At 54.9% G+C, this 23,498-nt stretch overlaps 1 protein-coding gene across 1 annotated transcript in view; it reads left to right on the top strand.

Moving 5' to 3' along the window:
- LOC306763427 (long-chain-fatty-acid--CoA ligase 1-like) overlaps window positions 1-23,498 on the top strand; it is a gene marked incomplete at its 3' end in the record, with an annotated part of 58,617 nt that overhangs the window by 10,196 nt on the left and 24,923 nt on the right. Inside the window, exons 3-8 of the mRNA XM_079250221.1 lie at window positions 4,069-4,311; window positions 5,266-5,380; window positions 5,627-5,691; window positions 5,826-5,927; window positions 6,797-6,896; window positions 6,972-7,147. Coding sequence (XP_079106347.1) covers window positions 4,117-4,311; window positions 5,266-5,380; window positions 5,627-5,691; window positions 5,826-5,927; window positions 6,797-6,896; window positions 6,972-7,147 — 753 coding nt within the window. The 5' untranslated portion in view covers window positions 4,069-4,116. The remainder of the gene's footprint in view (window positions 1-4,068; window positions 4,312-5,265; window positions 5,381-5,626; window positions 5,692-5,825; window positions 5,928-6,796; window positions 6,897-6,971; window positions 7,148-23,498) is intronic.

The following is a 23,498-nucleotide window of genomic DNA, read 5'->3' on the forward strand; positions in this document are numbered from 1 at the left end:
AGCTTTAGCCCACTTACCTCCGTTAGCTGGTTAGCTCCTGTTATCTCCGGGTTAGTTCGGTTAGCTCTTAGCTACAGAAAGCTCAGAGTTCGCTCGATGTCAATCATCCACCATGACGCTCACAGCCCCCCTCTCAGCTCCACCTCTTTGCCCATATTTGTATTTTCCGGGCGAGACGACGCGCATACCCCTCCCAAGATGGTGATGGTAGGAACCGCCCACCGAGCTTCAATTCAGCTCTTCAGAAAACTTCGGGTGACGTCACGGAGGCTCCGCCCATCTTTTTATATACAGTCTATGGTTTGGACAAAGGAGGAGACGCAAATCTTTTACAGATATTTAAGGAGGAAAAGCCTCTGTCTGTGATATCTGTGATAGATAACAGTGAAAAGCAGAGTTTTAAGAGGAATTAGAAAGAGAAATGAGGGGTGAGGGCTTCGAAAAGCCGTAAAAAAAATCCTTCACAGCACTGGGAAAACTGGTTTTTCCTGCAACAATTATCGGAATCTGAGATACGAGGACAACTGGAGCGCACAATAAGTTCCCATGCATAAAAGGCAAAGGTACTTAAACACAACACCAGGCCTTTTGCAGCAACAATAGCTTTAACTTTTTTTCTTTCTTCTTTCCAAAAACCTTTATTGACCAACTGGTAGCAGGAATATGTGTATGTATGTCGAATCCTACACACATGTAAGAGGACAAGTGGGAACAGGAACAAGCAGAAAACAAACCAAACTAGAGCAGCAGAAACTGCAAGTTGGGCAAATGGTTCATGTTTCGCATCACATCAAGCTCAACGGTCCAGCTTGGCCTTGATTCTCTGGTTGTCTGCAAAACACAACAGACTCAGCTTCTAATCCGTTTGTCTCTAAACAGCTCCTGAAGTTGCTCATTCCATCACCCGCTGAATTTGAACCTGAAAAAGTCTGCTAACATGACATTTGATGCAAGTTGTACGATATGATTCACGGCTCAACAAATTCACCTGTAGTTAATCTGCAGTGGAATTAGGATGAAAGCTGCTTTCCAGAGAAAGAGAATAAACAATAATGTGTGAAATAATGACTAATGTACCAACTGAATGCAGAAAGAAAGTGAAAAACAAATTAACTAAATTTAAACCCAAAAAAGTTTGCTTCTCTGTGCTTGAAAGTATTCACAACAAAGAAAATCCATCCATCCATCTTCTGCCGCTTATCCGGGGTCGGGTCACGGGGGCAGCAGCCTAAGCAGGGAAGCCCAGACTTCCCTCTCCCCAGCCACATTTGCCAACTCTGCGGGGGGATCCCGAGGCGTTCCCAGGCCAGCCGAGAGATATAATCCCTCCAGCGTGTCCTGGGTCTTCCCCGGGGTCTCCTCCCAGAGGGACGTGCCTGGAACACCTCACCAGGGAGGTCCAGGAGGCATCCTGACCAGATGCCCGAGCCACCTCAACTGGTTCCTCTCGATGCGGGGAGCAGCGGCTCTACTCTGAGACCCTCCCGGATGACTGAGCTCCTCACCCTATCTCTAAGGGAGAGCCCGGCCACCCTGCGGAGGAAACTCATTTCAGCCGCCTGTATACGAGATCTCGTTCTTTTGGTCACGACCCACAGCTCATGACCATAGGTGAGGGTAGGAACGTAGATCGACTGATAAATCGAGAGCTTCACCTTCTGGCTCAGCTCCTTCTTCACCACGACAGACCGGCGCAGAGCCCGCATTACTGCAGACGCCGCACCGATCCGTCTGTCGATCTCGCGCTCCATCCTTCCCTCACTCGTGAACAAGACCCCGAGATATTTAAACTCCTCCACTTGAGGCAGGACCTGACTCCCGACCCGGAGAGGGCAATCAACCCTATTCTGGCTGAGGACCATGGTCTCAGATTTGGAGGTGCTGATTCTCATCCCAGCCACCTCACACTCGGCAGCGAATCGCTCAAGTGAGAGCTGGCGATCACGACCAGATGAAGCCAACAGGACCACGTCATCTGCAAAAAGCAGAGACCCAATCCTGAGGCCACCAAGCCGGATCCCCTCAACCCCTCGGCTGCACCTAGAAATTCTGTCCATATAAGTTATGAACAGAATCGGTGATAAAGGGCAGCCTTCGTGGAGTCCAACCCTCACCGGAAACGAATCTGACTTACTACCGGCAATGCGGACCAAGCTCTGACACCTGTCCTACAGGGACCGGACAGCTCGTACAAGGGGGTCCGGTACTCCATACTCCCAGAGTACCCCCCACAGGAGCCCCCGGGGGACACGGTCGAACGCCTTCTCCAGGTCCACAAAGCACACGTAGACTGGTTGGGCAAACTCCCATGCCCCCCCCCCCCAGGACCCCAAAGAGGGAATAGAGCTGGTCCAAAACCACACGAAAACCACACTGCTCCTCCTCAATGTGAGACTCGACTATCCGGCAGACCCTCCTCTCCAGGACCCCTGAATAGACCTTACCAGGGAGGCTGAGGAGTGTGATTCCCCTGTAATTGGAACACACCCTCCAGTCCCCCTTCTTAAAAAGGGGGACCACCACCCCAGTCTGCCAATTCAGCGGTACTGCCCCTGATGTCCACGCGATGCTGCAGAGGTGTGTCAGCCAGGACAGCCCCACAGCATCCAGAGCCTTAAGGAAGTCCGGGCGGATCTCATCCACCCCCGGGGCCTTGCCACCAAGGAGCTTTTTGACCACCTCAGCGACTTCAGCCCCAGAGATAGGAGAGTCCACCCCTGAGTCCACCAGCTCTGCTTCCTCATCGGAAGACATGTTGGTAGGATTGAGGAGGTCTTCGAAGTATTCCTTCCACCGACCCACTACGTCCCGAGTTGAGGTCAGCAGCTCCCCACCTCCACTGTACACAGTGTTGATGGAGCACTGCTTCCCCCTCCTGAGCCGCCGGATGGTGGACCAGAATCACCTCGAAGCCGTCCGGAAGTCTTTCTCCATGGCCTTGCCGAACTCCTCCCATGCCCGAGTTTTTGCCTCGGCAACAGCCGAAGCTGCATGCCGCTTAGCCCGCCGGTACCCATCAGCTGCCTCCAGAGTCCCACAGGCCAAGAAGGCCCGATAGGACTCCTTCAGCTTGACGGCATCCCTCACTGTTGGTGTCCACCAACGAGTCCTGGGATTACTAATAAAATATAGTTAAATAAATAAATTGATAAAAATGATAATTCAGATTAAATAAATAGATGGTAGTAAGTCAATCGAATAAAATGAAAATGAAATAAATAAAAAATAAAATAATGAAAAACAATAAAAACTAATGTAAAGAAATTATATCAAATTGAGCTTCAGCCGCTTCCTAAATTGTTTGTTGTACAAAGCCATTATTCAGATTTTGTTTTGTTTTTTGCTACTTGCATCATAAGTTCATGTCAGAGTCTCTGTTGTACGATGTATTTATGGATAAATTTACATTTTCTCAAACGTTTCATTTAAATCAAACTTCTTTCAGAAATTTCTCAGGGAAATTGTTCAAGACCTCATTTACAAATGTAACTCAGTGGATTTGCTCTTTAACTTCACTCCAAGATGAAACATAAATAATTAACTTTAAGTTAAGGGTTTCAGCATGTTGGGAATTTCAGTTATAATATTTTGAGTTCATATTATGATAATCTTTTTGACTAGTCTTACATTGATGTTCTTCATTAATCCTCTTGTACAAGTTAAAAGTTTTCCTCTGTGTGCTGTTTGGATGAGTAGGACATTCCAGTGATGTGCAAGATCAGAGTTGTCTGACCAAATTTGATCAACATTCAGTTCCTATCAGAATGGTATCTTTAAGAGGAGCACACATACGCATTGTCCTATCAGGACATACACTTTTGAACCAAGCAAACACACACCCCCCCCCCCACACACACACACACTGAAACTGTATCAACTTGTATGAATGTCATGTGGTACCTTTCAATAAATGGCTTGGAGGTTTTTTGAAGCTCAGGCTTCTGAGATGAGCCTCCTTGCAAGTTGAACAAGATCGTCTCGTCTGGCTTCCTCCTTATTTAATGATAATTATGTTAAGATGTTAAGGGTTTAAACTTAACACAGCATTCCTGTTTTTCTCTCCTCAAGTCTCCTCCCAGCCTCGTCGTTACACCCGCCCAGACCCGCAGCAAAATCATGCTGAGCCAGGACTTCATCCAGAACATCAAGATTCCACACCTGGATGACATCAGCAGGTTAATCAGGAACGCCTCCACGCCCATGTTGGTCAGCATGGGGGCAGTGGCGGCAGCAACAACCTACTACCTGGCAACCCGGCCCAAACCTCTACCGTGCATCTGCGACCTCAACATGCAGTCTGTGGAGGTCCCGGTGAGTTGAAGTGTCTAAACACATGTATGTGTAGGACTCTACGGTGGCCCTGAAGGGTCACAGCAATACAAAAACCACAACGCTGAAACAGCAACACTCCACCGTTAACCAACGCGCCTCAATTAGCAGCAACACAACCATAGTATATGAAAGATGGACGGAGCCTCCGGCAGTTAAAAGTGAAGCCGATGCGGAAGTACATAAAACTGCAATTCCCCCTTCATCCACTAGGGGCTGCAAAACAGCGAATCCCCATACACTCCCATGTTAAAAAGATCAACTTCACAGCAGAAATAAACATGTTTACAGCAGAAATAAACATGTTTACAGTAGCAACAAACATGTTTACAGCAGAAAATAAACTTTTTTCTAACTTGCTCGTTTAAAAGTAATTTAATCTTGAAATTTGGCATACTTAGGGGCGTGTCCTTTTGATTGACGGGTACCCGATCTCCCGCTTCAAGTCAGAAGAACGTAGATGAACCGCGGTTTTTAGCCGGTTAACTGTCCAGACCAGTATAATAGTGGTGACAGCAACATTAATGCATGTGGACTTATTCTTTTATTATACCCAAATATGACACCCTCACCAAGTAATCTGTCACTCATAAAATCTTCTGTCCTATTTTTCTATTCTCTATCAACCCTTTTTTCTTTGCTACACTCCCTTTTTTATTGTTGTAGGCGTCACGTTTTATGTTTGTTTATGCTTCCACAGTCAGGTTCGTGTGTAAAGACACTGAAAATCATTTTCTAAATAAATTTCTGTTTATTAAAGTTTCCAGCGAATAAAGGAATGACAGATGAACATTTGTTTGCATTCCAACTGTGGAAAACATGAAACACACTGTTGAATATTCAGATTTTCCAGAGACTTGCGTATTAATTATATTGCAGCTGCTGTCTGTGATGTTGCAGCTTCCAGGTTTTATTTATAGGGGTTTGCTTGTTCAGGGTGGAGATTTGGCCCGTCAGTCGGTTCTGCTGAATGGAGATGGTTTCCTGACACACATCTATGAAGATGCCAGAACAGTGTATGACTTCTTCCTCAGAGGCATTCGAGTCTCCAGTAAGTAAGAAGCACTTTATGATTTCAGCTGCAGAGTCACCGGAGAGTCTGTTGGACTGTTTCTGGATGAAGCACCCTGCAGCTTTACCCCCTGTGTGGGTTTTAAACCACGAGTCTGCACATATTTCTATAAATTCCCACTTTTTGTGTTTAATCAGGAAAAAATATGTTGCAGTACAGATTAGCAGGATACTCTAAATGTGCACCAGGAAGCAGATCTGAACACTTTTTTGTTTTATCCTCCAGATAATGGTCCCTGTTTGGGCTCCAGGAAACCAAAACAGCCCTATGAGTGGATGTCCTACGGAGAGGTCGGCGACCCCAGCGGTGGTGGTGGAAATATGATGGTCCAGCTGCAGGAACCACAGACTGACGTTTGTTAACGCGTGTGTGTGTGTGTGTGTGTGTGTGTGTGTGTGTGTGTGTGTGTGTGTGTGTGTGGTAGGTAAAAGAGCGAGCAGAGAACCTGGGTTCTGCATTTCTTCACAAAGGCCACTCCAAGACCGGCGACCCCCACATTGGGATTTTCTCTCAGAACAGACCGGAAGTAAATACGGACCGCTCTCATTGTTACGCTGTTTGGGGGGGGGGGTTATGCATGCATCATATGCCTGCTGTAGCAGCTGGCCTATTTTCTTCTGTTTACGCCACAAAGTTCACCAGCATGCAGGTCATGTGACCAAAGATGGACGCTATCAACATTAAAACTCTCCCCATCTTAAGTTTTTTACTTTACTTTTTTTATTGTATTTTTTTTAATTAAATATATATTCAGGTTTTATTTAGTCACATAATTAAATCACATAATAAACAACAAATGTATTTAATACAAGCAAAACATTATATTGTGACTAAAGGTACAGACTGAAGCGTGATGCTTGAAATGAAGCCTATCTTGTTTAAAAACCTAAACTACCCATCAACATGTTGTAGTGTTACAAAATAAAATAACAAAACCAAAAAGAAACCAAGGAAAAAACAAATGGAAGATTATTAAAGCAAAACTCTAAATAACTGTCATAACCCTCAGAAATCACCTTAAAAACCTTTTTATAAAGTTAAACTTCTATCAGCATCATTCCATAATGATAAACTTCTCCTTTTAGTTTCTTTTTGGCCTAATTTACAGTCACTGTTCGCTTAAATTTAAACCTTTTCTTTAAAAAAACGTAATTTAAACTTCTTTTTCTTAACTTTTACCTTGAACATTTCAGCTCACTCTTTATTTGACCTTCTAATTTTTTACGTTTTAAACTTTTCCCCTGATTTTCAATCCTAATGTCAAACTTTCTGTTTTTACGCTTCAGGTATTTAATTGAACTTTTTAGTTAAACTTTTATAATCTCTGAGGACGTTTGTTAAGTAAATCCCTGAGATGTTTTCTCAGCTGTGTTTGCTGCTGGTTTGCATGTGCAGTGGACCATTGGTGAGCTGGCGTGTTACACCTATTCTCTGGTCAGCGTCCCGCTGTACGACACGCTGGGAACCGAAGCCATCGCCTACATCATAGACAAAGGTAAAACGTTAAACTGGAGACGCACACCGGACGGTTCAGTCCCAGTTTTCACCTGTTTGTTCTCCGTCTTTTCAGCTTCCATCTCAACGATACTGTGCGATGTGGCAGATAAAGTCAGTCTGGTTTTGGACTGCGTTCAGGATACCAAGCACTCGGTGAAGACCATTGTTGTGATGGAGACCCCCAGTACCGGTCTGGTAGAGAGGGGCCAGCAGGCTGGAATCCACGTCCTCAGTCTGCAGGAGATGGAGGTCAGCAGGATGATTGTAGTGACTGAATATTCAGAGTGTGTGTTCCCGGTGAGGCAGTGACACATTCAGACGTCACTAGAAGCCGATTGCTGCTTCCTGTAATGCAGAAATGATCAGTGTAAGCAGTTCTCACCGTTTTGCTGCTGTCAGCAACAAAGTAAGCTGCAGACATCGTCACCGCTTCTCCCAGCAATGCTGACTCAGCAACCGGGCCTGTATTTTTATTTTCATGTATTTCCTAGACGGTTCCGGTATCGGTGCGTCTCTAGACGGTTCCGGTATCGGTGCGTCTCTAGACGGTTCCGGTGTCGGTGCGTCTCTAGACAGTTCTGGTGTCGGGGCGTCTCTAGACGGTTCTGGTGTCGGGGCGTCTCTAGACGGTTCCGGTCTCGGTGCGTCTCTAGACGGTTCCGGTATCGGTGCGTCTCTAGGCGGTTCTGGTGTCAGGGCGTCTCTAGACGGTTCCGGTATTGGTGCGTCTCTAGACGGTTCCGGTCTCGGTGCGTCTCTAGACGGTTCCGGTATCGGTGCGTCTCTAGGCGGTTCTGGTGTCAGGGCGTCTCTAGACGGTTCCGGTATCGGTGCGTCTCTAGACGGTTCCGGTATCGGTGCGTCTCTAGGCGGTTCTGGTGTCAGGGCGTCTCTAGACGGTTCCGGTATCGGTGCGTCTCTAGACGGTTCTGATATCGGTGCGTCTCTAGACGGTTCTGGTGTCAGGGCGTCTCTAGACTGTTCTGGTCTCGGGGCGTCTCTAGACATTCCGGTGTCGGTGCGTCTCTAGACGGTTCTGGTTTCGGTGGGTCTCTAGACGGTTCCGGTATCGGTGCGTCTCTAGACGGTTCTGGTGTCGGGGCGTCTCTAGACGGTTCTGGTGTCGGGGCGTCTCTAGACGGTTCCGGTGTCGGTGCGTCTCTAGACGGTTCCGGTATCGGTGCGTCTCTAGGCGGTTCTGGTGTCAGGGCGTCTCTAGACGGTTCCGGTATCGGTGCGTCTCTAGACGGTTTCGGTATCTGTGCGTCTCTAGGCGGTTCTGGTGTCAGGGCGTCTCTAGACGGTTCCGGTATCGGTGCGTCTCTAGACGGTTCCGGTATCGGTGCGTCTCTAGGCGGTTCTGGTGTCAGGGCGTCTCTAGACGGTTCCGGTATCGGGGCGTCTCTAGACAGTTCCGGTATCGGTGCGTCTCTAGACGGTTCCGGTATCGGTGCGTCTCTAGACAGTTCTGGTATCGGTGCGTCTCTAGGCGGTTCTGGTGTCAGGGCGTCTCTAGACTGTTCTGGTCTCGGGGCGTCTCTAGACATTCCGGTGTTGGTGCGTTTCTAGACGGTTCCGGTCTCGGTGGGTCTCTAGACGGTTCCGGTATCGGTGGGTCTCTAGACGGTTCCGGTATCGGTGCGTCTCTAGACGGTTCCGGTATCGGTGCGTCTCTAGACGGTTCTGGTGTCAGGGCGTCTCTAGACTGTTCTGGTCTCGGGGCGTCTCTAGACATTCCGGTGTCGGTGCGTTTCTAGACGGTTCTGGTCTCGGTGGGTCTCTAGACGGTTCCGGTATCGGTGGGTCTCTAGACGGTTCCGGTATCGGTGCGTCTCTAGACGGTTCCGGTATCGGTGCGTCTCTAGACGGATCTGGTATCGGTGCGTCTCTAGGTGGTTCCGGTGTCAGGGCGTCTCTAGACGGTTCCGTTATCGGTGCGTCTTTAGACGGTTCCGGTATCGGTGCGTCTCTAGACGGTTCCGGTATCGGTGCGTCTCTAGATGGTTCTGGTATCGGTGCGTCTCTAGGCGGTTCTGGTGTCAGGGCGTCTCTAGACGGTTCCGGTATCGGTGCGTCTCTAGGCGGTCCTGGTGTCAGGGCGTCTCTAGACGGTTCCGGTATCGGTGCGTCTCTAGACGGTTCCGGTATCGGTGCGTCTCTAGACGGTTCCGGTATCGGTGCGTCTCTAGACGGTTCCGGTATCGGTGCGTCTCTAGGTGGTTCCGGTGTCAGGGCGTCTCTAGACGGTTCCGGTATCGGTGCGTCTCTAGACGGTTCCGGTATCGGTGCGTCTCTAGACGGTTCTGGTATCGGTGCGTCTCTAGGCGGTTCTGGTGTCAGGGTGTGTCTAGACGGTTCCGGTATCGGTGCGTCTCTAGGCGGTTCTGGTGTCAGGGCGTCTCTAGACTGTTCTGGTCTCGGGGCGTCTCTAGACATTCCGGTGTCGGTGCGTCTCTAGACGGTTCTGGTCTCGGTGGGTCTCTAGACGGTTCCGGTATCGGTGCGTCTCTAGACGGTTCCGGTGTCGGGGCGTCTCTAGACGGTTCTGGTCTCGGTGGGTCTCTAGACGGTTCCGGTATCGGTGCGTCTCTAGACGGTTCCGGTGTCGGGGCGTCTCTAGACGGTTCTGGTATCGGTGCGTCTCTAGGCGGTTCTGGTGTCAGGGCGTCTCTAGACGGTTCCGTTATCGGTGCGTCTTTAGACGGTTCCGGTATCGGTGCGTCTCTAGACGGTTCCGGTATCGGTGCGTCTCTAGATGGTTCTGGTATCGGTGCGTCTCTAGGCGGTTCTGGTGTCAGGGCGTCTCTAGACGGTTCCGGTATCGGTGCGTCTCTAGGCGGTCCTGGTGTCAGGGCGTCTCTAGACGGTTCCGGTATCGGTGCGTCTCTAGACGGTTCCGGTATCGGTGCGTCTCTAGACGGTTCCGGTATCGGTGCGTCTCTAGACGGTTCCGGTATCGGTGCGTCTCTAGGTGGTTCCGGTGTCAGGGCGTCTCTAGACGGTTCCGGTATCGGTGCGTCTCTAGACGGTTCCGGTATCGGTGCGTCTCTAGACGGTTCTGGTATCGGTGCGTCTCTAGGCGGTTCTGGTGTCAGGGTGTGTCTAGACGGTTCCGGTATCGGTGCGTCTCTAGGCGGTTCTGGTGTCAGGGCGTCTCTAGACGGTTCCGGTATCGGTGCGTCTCTAGACGGTTCCGGTATCGGTGCGTCTCTAGACGGTTCTGGTATCAGTGCATCTCTAGGCGGTTCTGGTGTCAGGGCGTCTCTAGACGGTTCCGGTATCGGTGCGTCTCTAGACGGTTCTGGTATCGGTGCGTCTCTAGACGGTTCTGGTGTCAGGTCGTCTCTAGACTGTTCTGGTCTCGGGGCGTCTCTAGACATTCCGGTGTCGGTGCGTCTCTAGACGGTTCTGGTCTCGGTGGGTCTCTAGACGGTTCCGGTATCGGTGCGTCTCTAGACGGTTCCGGTGTCGGGGCGTCTCTAGACGGTTCTGGTCTCGGTGGGTTTCTAGACGGTTCCGGTATCGGTGCGTCTCTAGACGGTTCCGGTGTCGGGGCGTCTCTAGACGGTTCTGGTGTCGGTGCGTCTCTAGACGGTTCCGGTATCGGTGCGTCTCTAGACGGTTCCGGTATCGGTGCGTCTCTAGACGGTTCCGGTATCGGTGCGTCTCTAGGCGGTTCTGGTGTCAGGGTGTGTCTAGACGGTTCCGGTATCGGTGCGTCTCTAGGCGGTTCTGGTGTCAGGGCGTCTCTAGACGGTTCCGGTATCGGTGCGTCTCTAGACGGTTCCGGTATCGGTGCGTCTCTAGACAGTTCTGGTATCAGTGCATCTCCTGGCGGTTCTGGTGTCAGGGCGTCTCTAGACGGTTCCGGTATCGGTGCGTCTCTAGACGGTTCTGGTATCGGTGCGTCTCTAGACGGTTCTGGTGTCAGGTCGTCTCTAGACTGTTCTGGTCTCGGGGCGTCTCTAGACATTCCGGTGTCGGTGCGTCTCTAGACGGTTCTGGTCTCGGTGGGTCTCTAGACGGTTCCGGTATCGGTGCGTCTCTAGACGGTTCCGGTGTCGGGGCGTCTCTAGACGGTTCTGGTCTCGGTGGGTCTCTAGACGGTTCCGGTATCGGTGCGTCTCTAGACGGTTCCGGTGTCGGGGCGTCTCTAGACGGTTCTGGTGTCGGGGCGTCTCTAGACGGTTCCGGTGTCGGTGCGTCTCTAGACGTTCCGGTATCGGTGCGTCTCTAGGCGGTTCTGGTGTCAGGGCGTCTCTAGACGGTTCCGGTATCGGTGCGTCTCTAGGCGGTTCTGGTGTCAGGGCGTCTCTAGACGGTTCCGGTATCGGTGCGTCTCTAGACGGTTCCGGTATCGGTGCGTCTCTAGACGGTTCCGGTATCGGTGCGTCTCTAGGTGGTTCCGGTGTCAGGGCGTCTCTAGACGGTTCCGGTATCGGTGCGTCTCTAGACGGTTCCGGTATCGGTGCGTCTCTAGACGGTTCTGGTATCGGTGCGTCTCTAGGCGGTTCTGGTGTCAGGGTGTGTCTAGACGGTTCCGGTATCGGTGCGTCTCTAGGCGGTTCTGGTGTCAGGGCGTCTCTAGACGGTTCCGGTATCGGTGCGTCTCTAGACGGTTCCGGTATCGGTGCGTCTCTAGACGGTTCTGGTATCAGTGCATCTCCTGGCGGTTCTGGTGTCAGGGCGTCTCTAGACGGTTCCGGTATCGGTGCGTCTCTAGACGGTTCTGGTATCGGTGCGTCTCTAGACGGTTCTGGTGTCAGGTCGTCTCTAGACTGTTCTGGTCTCGGGGCGTCTCTAGACATTCCGGTGTCGGTGCGTCTCTAGACGGTTCTGGTCTCGGTGGGTCTCTAGACGGTTCCGGTATCGGGGCGTCTCTAGACGGTTCTGGTCTCGGTGGGTCTCTAGACGGTTCCGGTATCGGTGCGTCTCTAGACGGTTCCGGTGTCGGGGCGTCTCTAGACGGTTCTGGTGTCGGGGCGTCTCTAGACGGTTCCGGTGTCGGTGCGTCTCTAGACGTTCCGGTATCGGTGCGTCTCTAGGCGGTTCTGGTGTCAGGGCGTCTCTAGACGGTTCCGGTATCGGTGCGTCTCTAGGCGGTTCTGGTGTCAGGGCGTCTCTAGACGGTTCCGGTATCGGTGCGTCTCTAGGCGGTCCTGGTGTCAGGGCGTCTCTAGACGGTTCCGGTATCGGTGCGTCTCTAGACGGTTCCGGTATCGGTGCGTCTCTAGACGGTTCCGGTATCGGTGCGTCTCTAGGTGGTTCCGGTGTCAGGGCGTCTCTAGACGGTTCCGGTATCGGTGCGTCTCTAGACGGTTCCGGTATCGGTGCGTCTCTAGACGGTTCTGGTATCGGTGCGTCTCTAGGCGGTTCTGGTGTCAGGGTGTGTCTAGACGGTTCCGGTATCGGTGCGTCTCTAGGCGGTTCTGGTGTCAGGGCGTCTCTAGACGGTTCCGGTATCGGTGCGTCTCTAGACGGTTCCGGTATCGGTGCGTCTCTAGACGGTTCTGGTATCAGTGCATCTCCTGGCGGTTCTGGTGTCAGGGCGTCTCTAGACGGTTCCGGTATCGGTGCGTCTCTAGACGGTTCTGGTATCGGTGCGTCTCTAGACGGTTCTGGTGTCAGGTCGTCTCTAGACTGTTCTGGTCTCGGGGCGTCTCTAGACATTCCGGTGTCGGTGCGTCTCTAGACGGTTCTGGTCTCGGTGGGTCTCTAGACGGTTCCGGTATCGGGGCGTCTCTAGACGGTTCTGGTCTCGGTGGGTCTCTAGACGGTTCCGGTATCGGTGCGTCTCTAGACGGTTCCGGTGTCGGGGCGTCTCTAGACGGTTCTGGTGTCGGGGCGTCTCTAGACGGTTCCGGTGTCGGTGCGTCTCTAGACGTTCCGGTATCGGTGCGTCTCTAGGCGGTTCTGGTGTCAGGGCGTCTCTAGACGGTTCCGGTATCGGTGCGTCTCTAGACGGTTTCGGTATCTGTGCGTCTCTAGGCGGTTCTGGTGTCAGGGCGTCTCTAGACGGTTCCGGTATTGGTGCGTCTCTAGACGGTTCCGGTATCGGTGCGTCTCTAGGCGGTTCTGGTGTCAGGGCGTCTCTAGACGGTTCCGGTATCGGTGCGTCTCTAGACAGTTCCGGTATCGGTGCTTCTCTAGACGGTTCTGGTATCGGTGCATCTCTAGGCGGTTCTGGTGTCAGGGTGTCTCTAGACGGTTCCGGTGTCAGGGCGTCTCTAGACTGTTCTGGTCTCGGGGCGTCTCTAGACATTCCGGTGTCGGTGCGTTTCTAGACGGTTCCGGTCTCGGTGGGTCTCTAGACGGTTCCGGTATCGGTGCGTCTCTAGACGGTTCTGGTATCGGTGCGTCTCTAGGCGGTTCTGGTGTCAGGGCGTCTCTAGACTGTTCTGGTCTCGGGGCGTCTCTAGACATTCCGGTGTCGGTGCGTTTCTAGACGGTTCCGGTCTCGGTGGGTCTCTAGACGGTTCCGGTATCGGTGCGTCTCTAGACGGTTCTGGTATCGGTGCGTCTCTAGACGGTTCTGGTGTCAGGGCGTCTCTAGACTGTTCTGGTCTCGGGGCGTCTCTAGACATTCCGGTGTCGGTGCGTTTCTAGACGGTTCCGGTCTCGGTGGGTCTCTAGACGGTTCTGGTCTCGGTGCGTCTCTAGACGGTTCTGGTATCGGTGCGTCTCTAGGCGGTTCTGGTGTCAGGGCGTCTCTAGACTGTTCTGGTCTCGGGGCGTCTCTAGACATTCCGGTGTCGGTGCGTTTCTAGACGGTTCCGGTCTCGGTGGGTCTCTAGACGGTTCCGGTATCGGTGCGTCTCTAGACGGTTCTGGTATCGGTGCGTCTCTAGGCGGTTCTGGTGTCAGGGCATCTCTAGACTGTTCTGGTCTCGGGGCGTCTCTAGACATTCCGGTGTCGGTGCGTTTCTTGACGGTTCCGGTCTCGGTGGGTCTCTAGACGGTTCCGGTATCGGTGGGTCTCTAGACGGTTCCGGTATCGGTGCGTCTCTAGACCGTTCTGGTGTCAGGGCGTCTCTAGACTGTTCTGGTCTCGGGGCGTCTCTAGACATTCCGGTGTCGGTGCGTCTCTAGACGGTTCTGGTGTCGGTGCATCTCTAGGCGGTTCTGGTGTCAGGGTGTCTCTAGACGGTTCCGGTGTCAGGGCGTCTCTAGACGGTTCCGGTCTCGGTGGGTCTCTAGACGGTTCCGGTATCGGTGGGTCTCTAGACGGTTCCGGTATCGGTGCGTCTCTAGACGGTTCCGGTATCGGTGCGTCTCTAGACGGTTCTGGTATCGGTGCATCTCTAGGCGGTTCTGGTGTCAGGGCGTCTCTAGACGGTTCCGGTATCGGTGCGTCTCTAGACGGTTCCGGTATCGGTGCGTCTCTAGGCGGTTCTGATATCAGGGCGTCTCTAGACGGTTCCGGTATCGGTGCGTCTCTAGACGGTTCCGGTATCGGTGCGTCTCTAGACTGTTCTGGTCTCGGGGCATCTCTAGGCGGTTCTGGTGTCAGGTCGTCTCTAGACTGTTCTGGTCTCGGGGCGTCTCTAGACATTCCGGTGTCGGTGCGTTTCTAGACGGTTCCGGTCTCGGTGGGTCTCTAGACGGTTCCGGTATCGGTGCGTCTCTAGACGGTTCTGGTATCGGTGCGTCTCTAGACGGTTCTGGTGTCAGGGCGTCTCTAGACTGTTCTGGTCTCGGGGCGTCTCTAGACATTCCGGTGTCGGTGCGTTTCTAGACGGTTCCGGTCTCGGTGGGTCTCTAGACGGTTCTGGTCTCGGTGCGTCTCTAGACGGTTCTGGTATCGGTGCGTCTCTAGGCGGTTCTGGTGTCAGGGCGTCTCTAGACTGTTCTGGTCTCGGGGCGTCTCTAGACATTCCGGTGTCGGTGCGTCTCTAGACGGTTCTGGTCTCGGTGGGTCTCTAGACGGTTCCGGTATCGGTGCGTCTCTAGACGGTTCCGGTGTCGGGGCGTCTCTAGACGGTTCCGGTGTCGGTGCGTCTCTAGACGTTCCGGTATCGGTGCGTCTCTAGGCGGTTCTGGTGTCAGGGCGTCTCTAGGCGGTTCCGGTATCGGTGCGTCTCTAGGCGGTTCTGGTGTCAGGGCGTCTCTAGACGGTTCCGGTATCGGTGCGTCTCTAGGCGGTCCTGGTGTCAGGGCGTCTCTAGACGGTTCCGGTATCGGTGCGTCTCTAGACGGTTCCGGTATCGGTGCGTCTCTAGGCGGTTCTGGTGTCAGGGTGTGTCTAGACGGTTCCGGTATCGGTGCGTCTCTAGGCGGTTCTGGTGTCAGGGCGTCTCTAGACGGTTCCGGTATCGGTGCGTCTCTAGACGGTTCCGGTATCGGTGCGTCTCTAGACAGTTCTGGTATCAGTGCATCTCCTGGCGGTTCTGGTGTCAGGGCGTCTCTAGACGGTTCCGGTATCGGTGCGTCTCTAGACGGTTCTGGTATCGGTGCGTCTCTAGACGGTTCTGGTGTCAGGTCGTCTCTAGACTGTTCTGGTCTCGGGGCGTCTCTAGACATTCCGGTGTCGGTGCGTCTCTAGACGGTTCTGGTCTCGGTGGGTCTCTAGACGGTTCCGGTATCGGTGCGTCTCTAGACGGTTCCGGTGTCGGGGCGTCTCTAGACGGTTCTGGTCTCGGTGGGTCTCTAGACGGTTCCGGTATCGGTGCGTCTCTAGACGGTTCCGGTGTCGGGGCGTCTCTAGACGGTTCTGGTGTCGGGGCGTCTCTAGACGGTTCCGGTGTCGGTGCGTCTCTAGACGTTCCGGTATCGGTGCGTCTCTAGGCGGTTCTGGTGTCAGGGCGTCTCTAGACGGTTCCGGTATCGGTGCGTCTCTAGGCGGTTCTGGTGTCAGGGCGTCTCTAGACGGTTCCGGTATCGGTGCGTCTCTAGGCGGTCCTGGTGTCAGGGCGTCTCTAGACGGTTCCGGTATCGGTGCGTCTCTAGACGGTTCCGGTATCGGTGCGTCTCTAGACGGTTCCGGTATCGGTGCGTCTCTAGGTGGTTCCGGTGTCAGGGCGTCTCTAGACGGTTCCGGTATCGGTGCGTCTCTAGACGGTTCCGGTATCGGTGCGTCTCTAGACGGTTCTGGTATCGGTGCGTCTCTAGGCGGTTCTGGTGTCAGGGTGTGTCTAGACGGTTCCGGTATCGGTGCGTCTCTAGGCGGTTCTGGTGTCAGGGCGTCTCTAGACGGTTCCGGTATCGGTGCGTCTCTAGACGGTTCCGGTATCGGTGCGTCTCTAGACGGTTCTGGTATCAGTGCATCTCCTGGCGGTTCTGGTGTCAGGGCGTCTCTAGACGGTTCCGGTATCGGTGCGTCTCTAGACGGTTCTGGTATCGGTGCGTCTCTAGACGGTTCTGGTGTCAGGTCGTCTCTAGACTGTTCTGGTCTCGGGGCGTCTCTAGACATTCCGGTGTCGGTGCGTCTCTAGACGGTTCTGGTCTCGGTGGGTCTCTAGACGGTTCCGGTATCGGGGCGTCTCTAGACGGTTCTGGTCTCGGTGGGTCTCTAGACGGTTCCGGTATCGGTGCGTCTCTAGACGGTTCCGGTGTCGGGGCGTCTCTAGACGGTTCTGGTGTCGGGGCGTCTCTAGACGGTTCCGGTGTCGGTGCGTCTCTAGACGTTCCGGTATCGGTGCGTCTCTTGGCGGTTCTGGTGTCAGGGCGTCTCTAGACGGTTCTGGTCTCGGGGCATCTCTAGACATTCCGGTGTCGGTGCGTTTCTAGACGGTTCCGGTCTCGGTGGGTCTCTAGACGGTTCTGGTCTCGGTGCGTCTCTAGACGGTTCTGGTATCGGTGCGTCTCTAGGCGGTTCTGGTGTCAGGGCGTCTCTAGACTGTTCTGGTCTCGGGGCGTCTCTAGACATTCCGGTGTCGGTGCGTTTCTAGACGGTTCCGGTCTCGGTGGGTCTCTAGACGGTTCCGGTATCGGTGCGTCTCTAGACGGTTCTGGTATCGGTGCGTCTCTAGGCGGTTCTGGTGTCAGGGCGTCTCTAGACTGTTCTGGTCTCGGGGCGTCTCTAGACATTCCGGTGTCGGTGCGTTTCTTGACGGTTCCGGTCTCGGTGGGTCTCTAGACGGTTCCGGTATCGGTGGGTCTCTAGACGGTTCCGGTATCGGTGCGTCTCTAGACCGTTCTGGTGTCAGGGCGTCTCTAGACTGTTCTGGTCTCGGGGCGTCTCTAGACATTCCGGTGTCGGTGCGTCTCTAGACGGTTCTGGTGTCGGTGCATCTCTAGGCGGTTCTGGTGTCAGGGTGTCTCTAGACGGTTCCGGTGTCAGGGCGTCTCTAGACGGTTCTGGTCTCGGTGGGTCTCTAGACGGTTCCGGTATCGGTGGGTCTCTAGACGGTTCCGGTATCGGTGCGTCTCTAGACGGTTCCGGTATCGGTGCGTCTCTAGACGGTTCTGGTATCGGTGCATCTCTAGGCGGTTCTGGTGTCAGGGCGTCTCTAGACGGTTCCGGTATCGGTGCGTCTCTAGACGGTTCCGGTATCGGTGCGTCTCTAGGCGGTTCTGGTGTCAGGGCGTCTCTAGACGGTTCCGGTATCGGTGCGTCTCTAGACGGTTCCGGTATCGGTGCGTCTCTAGACTGTTCTGGTCTCGGGGCATCTCTAGGCGGTTCTGGTGTCAGGGCGTCTCTAGACGGTTCCGGTATCGGTGCGTCTCTAGACGGTTCTGGTATCGGTGTGTCTCTAGACGGTTCTGGTGTCAGGGCGTCTCTAGACGGTTCTGGTCTCAGGGCGTCTCTAGACATTCCGGTGTCGGTGCGTTTCTAGACGGTTCCGGTCTCGGTGGGTCTCTAGACGGTTCCGGTATCGGTGCGTCTCTAGACGGTTCTGGTGTCAGGGCGTCTCTAGACGGTTCTGGTGTCAGGGCGTCTCTAGACGGTTCTGGTCTCAGGGCGTCTCTAGACATTCCGGTGTCGGTGCGTTTCTAGACGGTTCCGGTCTCGGTGGGTCTCTAGACGGTTCCGGTATCGGTGCGTCTCTAGGCGGTTCTGGTGTCAGGGCGTCTCTAGACGGTTCCGGTATCGGTGCGTCTCTAGACGGTTCCGGTATCGGTGCGTCTCTAGACGGTTCTGGTCTCGGGGCATCTCTAGGCGGTTCTGGTGTCAGGGCGTCTCTAGACGGTTCCGGTATCGGTGCGTCTCTAGACGGTTCCGTTATCGGTACGTCTCTAGGTGGTTCCGGTGTCAGGGCGTCTCTAGACGGTTCCGGTATCGGTGCGTCTCTAGGCGGTTCTGGTGTCAGGGCATCTCTAGACGGTTCCGGTATCGGTGCGTCTCTAGGCGGTTCTGGTGTCAGGGCGTCTCTAGACGGTTCCGGTATCGGTGCGTCTCTAGACGGTTCCGGTATCGGTGCGTCTCTAGACGGTTCTGGTCTCGGGGCATCTCTAGGCGGTTCTGGTGTCAGGGCGTCTCTAGACGGTTCCGGTATCGGTGCGTCTCTAGACGGTTCCGGTATCGGTGCGTCTCTAGACGGTTCTGGTCTCGGGGCATCTCTAGGCGGTTCTGGTGTCAGGGCGTCTCTAGACGGTTCCGGTATCGGTGCGTCTCTAGACGGTTCCGTTATCGGTACGTCTCTAGGTGGTTCCGGTGTCAGGGCGTCTCTAGACGGTTCCGGTATCGGTGCGTCTCTAGGCGGTTCTGGTGTCAGGGCATCTCTAGACGGTTCCGGTATCGGTGCGTCTCTAGGCGGTTCTGGTGTCAGGGCGTCTCTAGACGTTCCGGTATCGGTGCGTCTCTAGACGGTTCCGGTATCGGTGCGTCTCTAGACGGTTCTGGTCTCGGGACATCTCTAGGCGGTTCTGGTGTCAGGGCGTCTCTAGACGGTTCCGGTATCGGTGCGTCTCTAGACGGTTCTGGTATCGGTGTGTCTCTAGACGGTTCTGGTGTCAGGGCGTCTCTAGACGGTTCTGGTCTCAGGGCGTCTCTAGACATTCCGGTGTCGGTGCGTTTCTAGACGGTTCCGGTCTCGGTGGGTCTCTAGACGGTTCCGGTATCGGTGCGTCTCTAGACGGTTCTGGTGTCAGGGCGTCTCTAGACGGTTCTGGTGTCAGGGCGTCTCTAGACGGTTCTGGTCTCAGGGCGTCTCTAGACATTCCGGTGTCGGTGCGTTTCTAGACGGTTCCGGTCTCGGTGGGTCTCTAGACGGTTCCGGTATCGGTGCGTCTCTAGGCGGTTCTGGTGTCAGGGCGTCTCTAGACGGTTCCGGTATCGGTGCGTCTCTAGACGGTTCCGGTATCGGTGCGTCTCTAGACGGTTCTGGTCTCGGGGCATCTCTAGGCGGTTCTGGTGTCAGGGCGTCTCTAGACGGTTCCGGTATCGGTGCGTCTCTAGACGGTTCCGTTATCGGTACGTCTCTAGGTGGTTCCGGTGTCAGGGCGTCTCTAGACGGTTCCGGTATCGGTGCGTCTCTAGGCGGTTCTGGTGTCAGGGCATCTCTAGACGGTTCCGGTATCGGTGCGTCTCTAGGCGGTTCTGGTGTCAGGGCGTCTCTAGACGGTTCCGGTATCGGTGCGTCTCTAGACGGTTCCGGTATCGGTGCGTCTCTAGACGGTTCTGGTCTCGGGGCATCTCTAGGCGGTTCTGGTGTCAGGGCGTCTCTAGACGGTTCCGGTATCGTTGCGTCTCTAGACGGTTCCGGTATCGGTGCGTCTCTAGACGGTTCTGGTCTCGGGGCATCTCTAGGCGGTTCTGGTGTCAGGGCGTCTCTAGACGGTTCCGGTATCGGTGCGTCTCTAGACGGTTCCGTTATCGGTACGTCTCTAGGTGGTTCCGGTGTCAGGGCGTCTCTAGACGGTTCCGGTATCGGTGCGTCTCTAGGCGGTTCTGGTGTCAGGGCATCTCTAGACGGTTCCGGTATCGGTGCGTCTCTAGGCGGTTCTGGTGTCAGGGCGTCTCTAGACGGTTCCGGTATCGGTGCGTCTCTAGACGGTTCCGGTATCGGTGCGTCTCTAGACGGTTCTGGTCTCGGGACGTCTCTAGGCGGTTCTGGTGTCAGGGCGTCTCTAGACGGTTCCGGTATCGGTGCGTCTCTAGACGGTTCTGGTATCGGTGTGTCTCTAGACGGTTCTGGTGTCAGGGCGTCTCTAGACGGTTCTGGTCTCAGGGCGTCTCTAGACATTCCGGTGTCGGTGCGTTTCTAGACGGTTCCGGTCTCGGTGGGTCTCTAGACGGTTCCGGTATCGGTGCGTCTCTAGACGGTTCCGGTATCGGTGCGTCTCTAGACGGTTCTGGTATTGGTGCGTCTCTAGGCGGTTCTGGTGTCAGGGCGTCTCTAGGCGGTTCTGGTGTCAGGGCGTCTCTAGACGGTTCCGGTATCGGTGCGTCTCTAGACGGTTCCGGTATCGGTGCGTCTCTAGACAGTTCTGGTATCGGTGCGTCTCTAGGCGGTTCTGGTGTCAGGGCGTCTCTAGACTGTTCTGGTCTCGGGGCGTCTCTAGACATTCCGGTGTTGGTGCGTTTCTAGACGGTTCCGGTCTCGGTGGGTCTCTAGACGGTTCCGGTATCGGTGGGTCTGTAGACGGTTCCGGTATCGGTGCGTCTCTAGACGGTTCCGGTATCGGTGCGTCTCTAGACGGTTCTGGTGTCAGGGCGTCTCTAGACTGTTCTGGTCTCGGGGCGTCTCTAGACATTCCGGTGTCGGTGCGTTTCTAGACGGTTCTGGTCTCGGTGCGTTTCTAGACGGTTCTGGTCTCGGTGCGTCTCTAGACGGTTCCGGTATCGGTGCGTCTCTAGACGGTTCTGGTATTGGTGCGTCTCTAGGCGGTTCTGGTGTCAGGGCGTCTCTAGACGGTTCCGGTATCGGTGCGTCTCTAGACGGTTCTGGTATCGGTGTGTCTCTAGACGGTTCTGGTGTCAGGGCGTCTCTAGACGGTTCTGGTCTCAGGGCGTCTCTAGACATTCCGGTGTCGGTGCGTTTCTAGACGGTTCTGGTCTCGGTGCGTCTCTAGACGGTTCCGGTATCGGTGCGTCTCTAGACGGTTCTGGTATTGGTGCGTCTCTAGGCGGTTCTGGTGTCAGGGCGTCTCTAGGCGGTTCTGGTGTCAGGGCGTCTCTAGACGGTTCCGGTATCGGTGCGTCTCTAGACGGTTCCGGTATCGGTGCGTCTCTAGACAGTTCTGGTATCGGTGCGTCTCTAGGCGGTTCTGGTGTCAGGGCGTTTCTAGACTGTTCTGGTCTCGGGGCGTCTCTAGACATTCCGGTGTCGGTGCGTTTCTAGACGGTTCCGGTCTCGGTGGGTCTCTAGACGGTTCCGGTATCGGTGGGTCTGTAGACGGTTCCGGTATCGGTGCGTCTCTAGACGGTTCCGGTATCGGTGCGTCTCTAGACGGTTCTGGTGTCAGGGCGTCTCTAGACTGTTCTGGTCTCGGGGCGTCTCTAGACATTCCGGTGTCGGTGCGTTTCTAGACGGTTCTGGTCTCGGTGGGTCTCTAGACGGTTCCGGTATCGGTGGGTCTCTAGACGGTTCCGGTATCGGTGCGTCTCTAGACGGTTCTGGTATCGGTGCGTCTCTAGGTGGTTCCGGTGTCAGGGCGTCTCTAGACGGTTCTGGTATCGGTGCGTCTCTAGGTGGTTCCGGTGTCAGGGCGTCTCTAGACGGTTCCGGTATCGGTGCGTCTCTAGACGGTTCCGGTATCGGTGCGTCTCTAGACGGTTCTGGTATCGGTGCGTCTCTAGGCGGTTCTGGTGTCAGGGCGTCTCTAGACGGTTCCGGTATCGGTGCGTCTCTAGACGGTTCTGGTATTGGTGCGTCTCTAGGCGGTTCTGGTGTCAGGGCGTCTCTAGGCGGTTCTGGTGTCAGGGCGTCTCTAGACGGTTCCGGTATCGGTGCGTCTCTAGACGGTTCCGGTATCGGTGCGTCTCTAGACGGTTCTGGTATCAGTGCATCTCTAGGCGGTTCTGGTGTCAGGGCGTCTCTAGACGGTTCTGGTCTCGGTGGGTCTCTAGACGGTTCCGGTATCGGTGCGTCTCTAGACGGTTCCGGTGTCGGGGCGTCTCTAGACGGTTCTGGTGTCGGGGCGTCTCTAGACGGTTCCGGTGTCGGTGCGTCTCTAGACGGTTCCGGTATCGGTGCGTCTCTAGGCGGTTCTGGTGTCAGGGCGTCTCTAGACGGTTCCGGTATCGGTGCGTCTTTAGACGGTTTCGGTATCTGTGCGTCTCTAGGCGGTTCTGGGCTCAGGGCGTCTCTAGACGGTTCCGGTATCGGTGCGTCTCTTGACGGTTCTGGTATCGGTGCGTCTCTAGGCGGTTCTGGTGTCAGGGCGTCTCTAGACTGTTCTGGTCTCGGGGCGTCTCTAGACATTCCGGTGTTGGTGCATTTCTAGACGGTTCCGGTCTCGGTGGGTCTCTAGACGGTTCCGGTATCGGTGGGTCTGTAGACGGTTCCGGTATCGGTGCGTCTCTAGACGGTTCCGGTATCGGTGCGTCTCTAGACGGTTCTGGTGTCAGGGCGTCTCTAGACTGTTCTGGTCTCGGGGCGTCTCTAGACATTCCGGTGTCGGTGCGTTTCTAGACGGTTCTGGTCTCGGTGGGTCTCTAGACGGTTCCGGTATCGGTGGGTCTCTAGACGGTTCCGGTATCGGTGCGTCTCTAGACGGTTCTGGTATCGGTGCGTCTCTAGGTGGTTCCGGTGTCAGGGCGTCTCTAGACGGTTCTGGTATCGGTGCGTCTCTAGGTGGTTCCGGTGTCAGGGCGTCTCTAGACGGTTCCGGTATCGGTGCGTCTCTAGACGGTTCCGGTATCGGTGCGTCTCTAGACGGTTCTGGTATCGGTGCGTCTCTAGGCGGTTCTGGTGTCAGGGCGTCTCTAGACGGTTCCGGTATCGGTGCGTCTCTAGACGGTTCTGGTATTGGTGCGTCTCTAGGCGGTTCTGGTGTCAGGGCGTCTCTAGGCGGTTCTGGTGTCAGGGCGTCTCTAGACGGTTCCGGTATCGGTGCGTCTCTAGACGGTTCCGGTATCGGTGCGTCTCTAGACGGTTCTGGTATCAGTGCATCTCTAGGCGGTTCTGGTGTCAGGGCGTCTCTAGATGGTTCTGGTCTCGGTGGGTCTCTAGACGGTTCCGGTATCGGTGCGTCTCTAGACGGTTCCGGTGTCGGGGCGTCTCTAGACGGTTCTGGTGTCGGGGCGTCTCTAGACGGTTCCGGTGTCGGTGCGTCTCTAGACGGTTCCGGTATCGGTGCGTCTCTAGGCGGTTCTGGTGTCAGGGCGTCTCTAGACGGTTCCGGTATCGGTGCGTCTTTAGACGGTTTCGGTATCTGTGCGTCTCTAGGCGGTTCTGGGCTCAGGGCGTCTCTAGACGGTTCCGGTATCGGTGCGTCTCTTGACGGTTCCGGTATCGGTGCGTCTCTAGGCGGTTCTGGTGTCAGGGCGTCTCTAGACGGTTCCGGTATCGGTGCGTCTCTAGACAGTTCCGGTATCGGTGCGTCTCTAGACGGTTCTGGTGTCGGTGCATCTCTAGGCGGTTCTGGTGTCAGGGTGTCTCTAGACGGTTCCGGTGTCAGGGCGTCTCTAGACGGTTCTGGTATCGGTGCGTCTCTAGGCGGTTCTGGTGTCAGGGTGTGTCTAGACGGTTCCGGTATCGGTGCGTCTCTAGGCGGT

Source organism: Telmatherina bonti (genome assembly GCF_933228915.1).
Source record: "Telmatherina bonti genome assembly, chromosome: 12".
NCBI lineage: Eukaryota > Metazoa > Chordata > Actinopteri > Atheriniformes > Telmatherinidae > Telmatherina > Telmatherina bonti.